Raw genomic sequence first — 12,376 nt, 5'->3', positions numbered from 1 at the left:
GTGTTGTCGGGTCGGGTCCGTGTCGGGGCCGTACAGCGGCCGGTATTTGCGTTCGTAGTAGGTAGAATTTGACGTCTCGTGTTGTAGCTTGCCCGCGCTCCGCCATTTGTATAGGGGTCTCCCTATTACTGAGTGAACTCTTCTAAGGCTTCCGTCTGCGCGAGGGCCTCTAGTAGTTCCTAGGTTAGTTACTCGTAGCCCTGCTACTTAACGAGGGCGTTGCGTCGTCCTCTACGGCCCCGAGCCGCTCTTGTTGCTAGGATGCGTTTAACTTAGTATTCCTCGTACAGGTTGCCGTCTTCGTCCTGGATTAGTGGAAGTCCTAGCTCTATATCCCGTACGGTCTGGCTCGGCAGTAGGTTGTTAGCTGCCCGTTCAATAAGATCGATATAGAGGGTAGGGTATAAGCCGTAGGGAACGTCTAGTGTAACCGTTAGTAGTGTTGGGACTGCAAGTACAGTAAACTCTGATACTACCCAGTCCAGTTTGCGGCAAGGCCTACTGGTTTTAGTGTTACGTAAACTCTTGGAATGTTATGTACGGACAAGTACAAGGAAGAGGCGTAGTTGAAGTGTGGTTGCACGGACTGTCCAAAATGGATATCAATCGAAGCTGTTAGCAACAGCAGGAGGTGTTACAAGCAGCAACACACATAGGATAGTATCCTATTTGGGTAGTCTTACTAGTATAAATACCAGTATTTTTAAAATAAACTTAACTACACCTTGTCCCCTACCCTAAATGTGTGTTGTATGTATATAGTGATCAATAGTAGACTAGGACCACGTAATCGTATGGCGCACGATTACGGAGAGGATAAAAGCAGCCGCACAGGGGCAGCTTCTTTTCCCTCCTTTTGTACCAAATTGAATCCATTGAAAGAGATCTCTTGTTACCAGTTTCCCCCAGAACCGAACCAACACTAAACCTCTCTGCTAGACGGCCTAATAATACTGCTAATTCGTGTAGGCGCTATTGTATAAAGGTAATAACTGCTTGTATAACTTCTATTCGCTCCCGTAGGCGCTGTAAGAAGGCTATTGCTCTCCCTTTTAGTAAGGTCTTACTAGCCTGGACGTTGTCTAGTCTTAGTATAACGTCTATTTTGTAGCCAAGTAGTAGCTTATTTGGGCTTACTTCTGTACCGATAGATTTCCTATTGTTTAGGGCGAGCTGATATACGGCTAGGTAAGACGGCTAGTCGAATTGCTCAAACGATACCAGTATGCGTAGGACGGCTTGGATCTCCTGGTTGGCTCTTTCTGTACCCCTATCCGTCTGTAGGTAGTGTAATATAGATAGGAGCTGTTCGGTACCGACTAGGGAGCATGGGAGCATAGGGTTGTCCAAAATCTACTTAGCCAGTCCGAACCCCGGTTTGTTATAATCTGTATAGGGAAGCCCCTAAGCCACTACCAGTATGTTTTGAAGCGTTCGGCGCAGGCTTCTGTACTTATTGAAACTATTACCTCTCGCTGGATAAACTTAGAGAGGCGGTCCGTAATAACTATTAGGTAGCGTGGGTCTGTCTCTTTTTGTACTGGGAGGTCTGTTATAAAGTCGATCGAAATCTGTTTCCAATACCTATGCGCTAGGGGAATCGGTTGTAGTAGGCCTTGTAGTTGTAGGCGGCTCTTGCGGCTTCGGTAACAGAAGCAGTTCCGGACGTACCGTACTACGTCCTGTAATATACCATTCTAGTAAAAGTCCCGCTGGAGTGTCCGGGGGGTGGCCTAATACCGGCAATTCGTGTACTTGTTGTATTATCCGTATTACAAGTAGTTCCTATACTAGTAACTATAGGCGTCCTCGGTAGTGTATTGTACCGTAGGCGCTAATTGTAGTCTGCGATTTATTCCTTCGTATTGGCCTCTATAGGGAATTTTCGAACCCCTTCTAAAAATGCGCGATATCGGGCTCCGTAAGTATAGTCGATCTGTATCGCTAGGTCCTAGAGCTCCTGTAAGTAGACTTCAGGGAAGAGAAGTCGGCCAGCGGGCACCCCCCTGTCTGGGTCCAAGACGGCCGCTGCCCGGGTCCTATGCGTCCTCTCGACGATAGCTGTTAGGGTCCCGGAGTCCTCCGTCCCTAGCGTTGGCTGGGTTGTGTGGTAGACCTACCGCTCTGCTCCTGGGCCCGACTGGGTCCCGACGCTGTCCGTTTCGATTGGTACTGTCTCTCGGGTGCTGTCCGCCATTGGCTCGTATAGGGTCCTGCCCTCGTCCTGTAACGTTAAGATCGTTATCGGTTGGAGTATCTGCCCTCGGCGTGGTTCGTCCTCCTCGTCCTGTTCCCTTCGTAATAGTGCGTCCGGACGTTGTGCCTGTAATCCCGGCTTGTACTGTAGCGCGTAGTTGAAATTTGCAAGGACTTCCGCCCACCAAGCCTGCCGTTCGGACATCTCCCGGGGTCTTGTAAAGTACTCGAGTTTTTTGTAGTCTGTAAGTATTGTAAACGGATCTGTAACGCCCTGTAATGACGTCGTCTATACTTTGAGACAGCTGACTACTATAAGAAGTTCTTTGTCGTAGATGGTATAGTTCTTCTCTGCTGGCGTAAGTTTAGCAGAGTAGTATGCTACTGGTCGTAGTATACTCTTGTTGTTAATCTGTAAGAGGCATCCGCCTAATTCTTTGCCTGAGTAGTCCGTTTCGACTATAGTCTTTCTATCCGGATTCTATTATATAAGGATTGGGTGGGATATAAAAGTATTTTTAAGGGACTGGAAGGCTGTGTCCTCTGCCTTGCCCTAATTAAATGGGATACCTTTCCAATAAGTGCAGTAAGTGGCTCTGCTAGGGTCCGGTCCGTTGCGTTTAGTATTACCCGGCGGTGTTCCATTCAAGGTAGCCCTAAGATTGCGTCCCGGCTTAGTCCTGGGACTACGTAAAGTAGTACTGGACTCTCCCAACCGTTTATGTCGATTGTCGTCCGTGTTATGTAGGTTATTGTTGGTCGGGAAAGAGTAGTACCCTTGTTCCGGCGGGATATAGAGACTACTGTTTATAGCAGTCGTTTGGTCGGAAGTAGGATAAGCTCGAGTTATAAGCGTTGGGCTATTTTTACTAATAGCCCTAAAGTAGTTGCAGCCGCTATTAATCTGAACGTTAAGGAGTCTTATTGAATTCATGAGTATAGGAACAAAGAATAGTAGTCCATCCATCCTAGGTGAAATTTCCCTGAATTCGCTATCCTAGCTTCCTTAATTCCTAGTGGTCCTTCTGCCTGCAACCCTATTGCGCCTCTGTGCGAGACTTAGCTCGAAGGCGCGTCTTTTCCCTCCCCCCCTTTAACATCGGGTTCGTCGTCGTCAAACTCCTCCCCTCGAGTCATCCGAATGCTCGACCCCGGCGCTAGTAGGTGTACTGGTCGCTGGGGGCACTGCCGAATGAAGTGTCCTTCCTCCCTACAGCGAATATATATACCGGCCGCTCGGCGCTTGTCCCTTTCCTCCTGCGGCACCTATATTACCCGCCTCTAAGGCCCGGTTCGGGCCCGGTTCGCTTTTGCCGACGGACGGGCAGTAGCCGGCCCGGAGGAGAGCGTAGTCCTAGAGCCCGCCGAGTTGACCCCTGACATCGGAGTGTCGCCGTCCTTGTTGTGTAAGGCCGCTATCCTCGTTGGCCCCGGGCCGGGCCCGCCTCGGTCCCTAATCCTGTTATCTATACGCTGCGATTCTATCTCTGCTGCAATTCGCTTAGATATATCTACTGCCTTATTGTAGTCGTCTATTGTTATACCTCAATAGAGAATGCATTCCCTTATCCGCTTAGATAGCCCGATGCGAAGTTTTATTAGTCTTACCTCGCTGGGCCAATAAATCCCTCCCGCTAGTGTAAGTTTCTCTTTAAAGCGTATAAGGAATGCCGGGAAGGGGCCGCGGTAATATTGTTCCTATCCAATTCGACCCAACAATGCATAATACTCGGATCTTCGGACTACGACTTGTACGGGAGATTAAGGACAAGGCTACCGACGTACCGTTTGAAAAGTCATGACTAGTAATACAGGGCCACAGTGATTACGAGAAACGGTTTATTTTGACACAGTCTCCGACAATCCTCCGCTGCAGCCAACGCCTCGTGCTAGCAATAGCACCAATGCTTCAGCAACAATACGGATTCCAACTAGCAATTCGAGACATTACACAAGCATACACCCAATCCAATACACCGCTACACCGCGAAATCCTTGCACGACCGCCTCGAGAAATTACAGAACGGTACCCAGAGGGTACAATCTTCCGAGTAATGCGACCGTTATACGGCATTCCAGAGGCAGGAGCACATTGGTTCCTAACATATCAGAACCACTACAGGGATAAGATGGAAATGGATGCAAGCAGCTATGACCCGTGTTTGATGGTATCGCGTTCCGAGAGTAAATCTATTGGAATTGTAGGAATGCAGACTGACGATACAATACAATTGGGCAATACGGCATTTATGGAGATGGAGGACCAGAGCCTACAGCAACACAAGATTACAGCAAAGCCAAAGACAGTACTCACCAATAGGTCCATTAAGGATTTTAACGGACTACAAATTAGTATCGAGAACGGTATTATTGATACACGCTAGAAAGGTCAAGCAGATAACCTTCAACCAGTCAATGCAACCGACCCCAACCGAGACCAGCAGTATATGCAACAACGGGTACGCGGCGCATACCTGGCCTCTCTTTGCCAACCAGAGGCAGCAATGGATTACTCGGTAGCAGTACAAGCACAATCACCGACCGATACTGATATTCTTGCACTCAATCGACGCATACAATGGCAACTGGATTACAAAGACCGTGGATTACGATTTATCCCACTTTGCACAACGGACCTAAAGATGTTTATCTTTGCGGACGGATCATTTGCCAACAACAAAGACCTGACCTCCCAGATTGGCTATATTATTGTACTTGCCAACGAAATGGAACACACAAATGAGCAGTTCAAAATCCAAGGTAACATAATACATTGGTCATCGACTAAGTGTAAACGAGTTGCCAGAAGTGTACTTGCTTCCGAGATATACGGTACTGTATCTGCATTGGACATGGGCTACGTACTTACCCAAACAGCCAATACAGTTACCAGCCGATTACAGATACCCAATATCCCCCTCATTATGTGTACTGATTCGTATTCGCTATACGAGTGTCTTGTGAAACTGGGATCAACAACTGAGAAAAGGTTAATGATTAACATTATAGCAATACGACAGAGCTACGAGCGACGAGAGATATTAGAGATCCGTTGGATTAACGGAAGCGAGAACCCAGCCGATGCAATGACAAAGGTACAGCCAAATCGGAAACTGGAACGGCTTGTATCTACGAACCAGATTGATATACGGATTGAAGGTTGGGTCGATAGGGAGTAAGGAGCAAGTAGGAGTTTGAGGGCATTTTAAAGAGCTGCCTGTGTTTATATGTATATATTGACCAAGCTATGTCACTTTGTCACTTTATAGGCAGAGTGATCTAGACTTGTATTACGTAATCGCATTCCGTGCGATTGCGTGAAGAATAAAGGAGGTCGCGTTACCGCAACCTCCTTTTCCTCCCTTCGTACCAATTTGATTCATTAAAAGAGATCTCTTGGTAATTACCAGTTTCCCCCAGGAACGAACCAACAAGTAACATATTATTTGACTTTTGCAGAGAGGTTTTGCTAAACAAAGATCCATTAGTCCTGAGTAGAGCCGATAAAATCCTTGTCTACTTAGAGCTTGCAGTTTAATAGACTCGCTAGGCCGCAAAGGTACCCTTATTGCCGTCGTATAAGTTCCCCGGTCGGGATCGGCTTGCGTTTGACTAGGGCCCAGGTGTGTCCGTCTTGTCCCCGGTCTGTTCCTGTGAGGGGTCGGTCGTTGATGTATCTATTGGTAGGGTCGGCGGAAGCCCTAGTTCCTGCTGCGCCTATTAGTACTCTCCCTACTGTAGGGCTGAAATCTGTACTAAGTATGTTTCTATTTGGGCCTGCATTCGGCTAAATTCTATGTGGACCTTTGCTATCAAGTCCTCTATAACATGCTAGAAGTTATTTTCCTTAGGTTTTCCGTTGTCTATTCTTACATACTGTGTGTTGTATGTATATAGTGGCCAATAGTAGACTAGGATCACGTGATCGTGTGGGGCACGATCACAGAGAGGATAAAAGTGGCCGCTCAGGGGCAGCCTCTTTTCCCTCCTTTCGTACCAAATTGAATCCATTGAAAGAGATCTCTTGTTACCAGTTTCCCCCAGAACCGAACCAACACTTACAATAGTTAGGCCTTGCCTTTTTCCTAACCGATATAAGTGAAGTCTTTTAAATATTACGGAGTTACTACGCGGCTGCTCTAGGAATCTCAATAAAGTTTATTAAAAGACTTAAAGAAGGAAGGGACTACTTGTTCGTTAGGGCTTCCTTCCTGTGTGTGCGCCCTTTGGTGGGTCTATTGTCCCCCTTATCCTATATTATCCAGCCTGGCTTAGCCCAATACTATAACAATCTTCCGTTAGATATAGTCATATTGGAATGCAATGGGACTACCACTACGGTATCCAAACCATTATATAGCTAGCGCCTTAATTGGAAGCAAATGTGTGCTGTTACTGTGTTTACAGTACAATACTACGCATTATCTATTCCACAACTCAGACTACTAACTAATATAGTAACTGCTGCAAGTGTGTGGATGTGTGTAGCGTGTATTCAGAAGATATCTCTTGTTACCAGTTTCCCACCGTTCCTACGAACAGAAACAATGTATAGCGGGACGATACACAATGCTATTTCAGAAAGTACTCAGGGGTCATAGGATAAAATGGGCATTTCCCCGTTATCAGTTAAATGGAATTAAGATCAAGCCACAAGGAATATCATATTATTCATCAAGAAAGTCAATGCCAATATCATTTATCAATTCTAATGCTTCACTTCTGCTCATAAACTATTGTGCAATGGCAGATCAATAGATTTAGATCGATTAATATGCAATATTCATGAAGAACATCGATGCGACCTGTTATTTTGCTATAAGGTACCCCGAGTGCGGACATACTACTGGTATGATTGATGTGTACAGCTGCACCCTCAGTTGGACGCTACGATATATCCCTCATTTAGCTAGCGTAGACCCACCATACATATATCTATAGTCAAAATCTAGCACAGGAGAGATCTTCATCCTTCATCAATATGTATAAGCAGATTACCCATTTCAGGCACATTTATCTACATTAATGCTTGCTCGAAAAGTAGGAAGGCGGTTAAATTTAGAAGTGGACGAAAATGCCTCAACTGCTCTAGAATGTTGGGATGAACAAGGCGCTACAAAAAAACTAAGAACTCTTGCAATTTGTATGCGCAAGAGGTGGGGGTAGTGGAAGTATATCGCACGGACCAGGGAATCAATCAGGCTGTTAGTAACAGCATAAGGGGTGCCAGTTAGTAACTGGGTAAGAGTGCAAACTTGGTAGTACCAAATTACATAAACGAATGCGATTATTCTTCTAACTAAAGTGCAAGGGAAGTACGGCTATATATGCCTACAGAGTAGTACCTTGTAGGTCCAGATTGTGGCTGCGCAGTTACACCATAGTTTGGTCGCCCGTTTGGTCGCACAATGGTTTGATTGCCTGTTTGGTCGCACAATGGTTTGATCGCCGTTTCGGTCGCACAATGGTTTGATTGCCCGCAGTAGTACTGTGGGCTGGCAATAGCTAGTAGCGATTGGGAGAGCGGCAATTGTCATTCCGATCAATTGGCTCCTGTGGTCGACTGGCTACTACGTATACAAGTTGTATTGTAGTAGTGAGTTGGCCGGCAGTAGTACTGCCGTCAGTCGTTCCGAGTTGTAGTTCGGAGAAGTAGTATGTTGTAATTATACTATTAGTCAACTCGATATGCTTACTAATACTCGCAGTATAGTATAGCATCTTTACTAGTAGTAGTACTACTAGTAACAATAGGATAGTATCCTATTTGGGTAGTCTTACTAGTATAAATACCAGTATTTTAACAAGAACTAAGCAATTGGATGGGGATTATAAAATACATTTGCAATTCCAAAAAATAGCCATTAACAGAAATGAATCCAGTAGGGTAGTAGAAACGAGACAATCAAAGTATCGACAAGTTGCCCTAAGCGTAACAGCAGATCAACATACCATGGGTATAAATGCTACTGTGCAGTACAAAAGTCAGTTAGGCTACTGAGCACATAGGCTATAACACCCTCTGAGTGAAAAGCAGACGACCCTTCGCAGTTAGTAGTAAAGGTATCAAAATGGTCCCCTATACCAACACCATCATTATCATAGCAGCGGTACAAGGCTATTGTGTTCGCGGTTGGCGTTGCATATACATAGCCAATTATAGGGTTTGCGGCTTCAAGCTGGAAAGAAGAAACCCCTTCGCAATTAGACGAAGTAGTCGAAAAATGCCTCAATGGCCCTGGGGGGTTAGGTTGCACGCAGCGGTATAGAGGAACCGTACCAGCCAATTGAAAAGGAAGGACCCAGCCCATTTGTGATTCCAACTGATAGCCATTGGCAGGAACGCATTCCGAATTAGGGCTTGTAGAAAGTAAATGGTCATAGTTGCCACTATAACAGCGCCATACTGCGCTTGGTGTAGCATCAATACAAGGTTCGGGGGGTGCGTCAGTAGTGGTACATGAGTCGAATAGACCATTAACCATATAAGCAATAACCCCCTCCGAATGAAAGGCAGACGACCCTTCGCAGTTAGTAGTAAAGGTATCAAAATGATCCCCTATACCAACACCATCATTATCATAGCAACGGTATAAGGCTATTGTGTTTGATCTTGGCGTTGTATAAATATAGCCGACAATAGGGTTCGGATTTTCGAGTTGAAAGGTTGCTGCTCCCTCGCAATTGGAGGAAGTAGTTGTAAAATGCCTTAGTGGACCTGGAGGGTTCGGTTGGACGCAGCGGTATAAAGGAACCGAACCAGGCAATTGGATAGGAAGGACCCAACCAAGTTGGGTTTCCAAACTATAACCATTAGAAGGAACGCATTCAGAATCAGGCGAAAACGAAAGTATATGGTCATAGTTTCCACTATAACAACGCGACACTGGCCTAAGCGGCACAGGGGTGCAAGTGGGGTTAGGTTCAGGTTCACCGCAATAGTCAGTTATGCTACTGAGCACATAGGCTATAATACCCTCTGAGTGAAAGGCAGACGACCCTTCGCAGTTAGTAGTAAAGGTATCAAAATGGTCCCCTATACCAACACCATCATTATCATAGCAGCGGTATAAGGCTATTGTGTTCGCAGTTGGCGTTGTATATACATAGCCAATTATAGGGTTTGCGGCTTCAAGCTGGAAAGAAGGAACTCCTTCGCAATTCGACGAAGTAGTCGAAAAATGCCTTAATGGCCCCGGGGGGTTGGGTTGAACGCAGCGGTATAGAGGAACCGTACCAGCCAATTGAAAAGGAAGGACCCAGCCCATTTGTGATTCCAACTTATAGCCATTAGCAGGAACGCATTCCGAATTAGGACTCGTAGAAAGTAAATGGTCATAGTTGCCACTATAACAGCGCCATACACCGCTTGGTGTAGCATCAATACAAGGTTCCGGGGGTGCGTCAGTAGTGGTACATGAGTCGAATAGACCATTAACCACATAAGCAATAACCCCCTCCGAATGAAAGGCAGACGACCCTTCGCAGTTAGTAGTAAAGGTATCAAAATGATCCCCTATACCAACACCATCATTATCATAGCAACGGTATAAGGCTATTGTGTTTGATCTTGGCGTTGTATAAACATAGCCGACAATAGGGTTCGGATTTTCAAGCTGAAAGGAAGAAACTCCCTCACAATTAGAAGAAGTAGTTGTAAAATGCCTTAGTGGACCTGGAGGGTTCGGTTGGACGCAGCGGTATAAAGGAACCGAACCAGGCAATTGGATAGGAAGGACCCAACCAAGTTGGGTTTCCAAATTATAACCATTAGAAGGAACGCATTCCGAATCAGGCGAAAACGAAAGTATATGGTCATAGTTTCCACTATAACAACGCGACACTGGCCTAAGCGGTACAGGGGTGCAAGTGGGGTTAGGTTCAGGTTCACCGCAATAGTCAGTTATGCTACTGAGCACATAGGCTATAACACCCTCTGAGTGAAAGGCAGACGACCCTTCGCAGTTAGTAGTAAAGGTATCAAAATGGTCCCCTATACCAACACCATCATTATCATAGCAGCGGTATAAGGCTATTGTGTTCGCAGTTGGCGTTGTATATACATAGCCAATTATAGGGTTTGCGGCTTCAAGCTGGAAAGAAGAAACTCCTTCGCAATTCGACGAAGTAGTCGAAAAATGCCTTAATGGCCCCGGGGGGTTAGGTTGAACGCAGCGGTATAGAGGAACCGTACCAGCCAATTGAAAAGGTAGGACCCAGCCCATTTGTGATTCCAACTTATAGCCATTAGCAGGAACGCATTCCGAATTAGGACTCGTAGAAAGTAAATGGTCATAGTTGCCACTATAACAGCGCCATACACCGCTTGGTGTAGCATCAATACAAGGTTCCGGGGGTGCGTCAGTAGTAGTACATGAGTCGAATAGCTCATTGACTACATAAGCAATAATCCCCTCCGAATGAAAGGCAGACGACCCTTCGCAGTTAGTAGTAAAGGTATCAAAATGATCCCCTATACCAACACCATCATTATCATAGCAACGGTATAAGGCTATTGTGTTTGATCTTGGCGTTGTATAAACATAGCCGACAATAGGGTTCGGATTTTCAAGCTGAAAGGAAGAAACTCCCTCACAATTAGAAGAAGTAGTTGTAAAATGCCTTAGTGGACCTGGAGGATTCGGTTGGACACAGCGGTATAACGGAACCGAGCCAGGCAACTGGATAGGAAGGACCCAACCAAGTTGGGTTTCCAAATTATAACCATTAGAAGGAACGCATTCAGAATCAGGCGAAAACGAAAGTATATGGTCATAGTTTCCACTATAACAGCGTGACACCGGCCTGAGTGTTACAGGAGTACAAGTAGGGGATATAGAAGTACTGGATTGTACAGAAGTAACATCACTAGTTGTAGTCACAATAATTGTCGTTACGCAATTAACGGTGCAGCCAGGTGGAGGCGGAATTGTGCTAGTACCGGCAGTAGGACCGAAGGTTGTTTCTGTAGTAATACCACCAGTTGCGGTAACAATAATAGTAGTGATGCAATTAGCTGTGCAGCCAGGTGGTGGTGAAACAGTGCTGGTACCAGCAGTGGGACCGAATGTTGTCTGAGTAGTAATACCACCAGTTGCGGTTACAATAATAGTGGTAATGCAATTAGCTGTGCAGCCAGGTGGTGGTGAAACAGTGCTGGTACCAGCAGTGGGACCGAATGTTGTCTGAGTAGTAATACCACCAGTTGCGGTTACAATAATAGTGGTAATGCAATTAGCTGTGCAGCCAGGTGGTGGTGAAACAGTGCTGGTACCAGCAGTGGGACCGAATGTTGTCTGAGTAGTAATACCACCAGTTGCGGTTACAATAATAGTGGTAATGCAATTGGCTGTGCAGCCGGTTAGTGGTGGAATAGTGCTAGTACCAGCAGTAGGACCGAATGTTGTTTCTGTGGTAATACCACCTGTTGCAGTAACAATAATAGTAGTCACACAATTGACAGTACAGCCAGGCGGTGGCTGGACGGTACTAGTACCAGCAGTAGGGCCAAATATTGTTTCAGTGGTAATACCACCAGTTGCAGTAACAATAATAGTGGTCACACAATTAGCTGTACAGCCGGTTAGTGGTGGAATAGTGCTAGTACCAGCAGTAGGACCGAATGTTGTTTCTGTAGTAATACCACCAGTTGCCGTTACGATAATAGTAGTTATACAATTAGCTGTGCAGCCAGGAGGTGGTGGAATAGTACTGGTACCAGCAGTAGGACCGAATGTTGTTTGAGTAGTAATACCACCAGTTGCGGTTACGATAATGGTAGTAATGCAATTAGCTGTGCAGCCAGGTGGTGGTGGAATAGTGCTAGTACCAGCAGTAGGACCGAATGTTGTCTGAGTAGTAATACCACCAGTTGCTGTTACGATAATCGTAGTAACACAATTAGCTATGCAGCCAGGTAGTGGCGGAATAGTGCTAGTACCAGCAGTAGGACCGAATGTTGTCTGAGTAGTAATACCACCAGTTGCAGTTACGATAATAGTAGTGATACAATTAGCTGTACAGCCAGGTGGTGGTGGAATAGTGCTAGTACCAGCAGTAGGACCAAATGTTGTTTCTGTAGTAATACCACCAGTTGCTGTTACAATAATCGTAGTAACGCAATTAGCTGTGCAGCCAGGTGGTGGTGGAATAGTGCTGGTGCCAGCAGTAGGACCGAATG

General features: G+C 45.8%; 1 protein-coding gene across 1 annotated transcript; it reads left to right on the top strand.

Moving 5' to 3' along the window:
- Window positions 1-4,100: 4,100 nt before the first annotated feature.
- DCS_03078 (uncharacterized protein) lies at window positions 4,101-5,375 on the top strand (the record flags this gene model as incomplete). Its single annotated transcript, XM_040800402.1, has 3 exons — window positions 4,101-4,560; window positions 4,609-4,956; window positions 5,206-5,375. The coding sequence occupies 3 exons, from the start codon at window positions 4,101-4,103 to the stop codon at window positions 5,373-5,375; spliced, it is 978 nt and encodes a 325-aa protein (XP_040661285.1).
- Window positions 5,376-12,376: the final 7,001 nt, after the last annotated feature.

Source organism: Drechmeria coniospora, chromosome 01 (genome assembly GCF_001625195.1).
Source record: "Drechmeria coniospora strain ARSEF 6962 chromosome 01, whole genome shotgun sequence".
NCBI lineage: Eukaryota > Fungi > Ascomycota > Sordariomycetes > Hypocreales > Ophiocordycipitaceae > Drechmeria > Drechmeria coniospora.
Note: the sequence above shows the minus strand (reverse complement) of the source record. Positions and strands in the feature narration are given on the sequence as shown.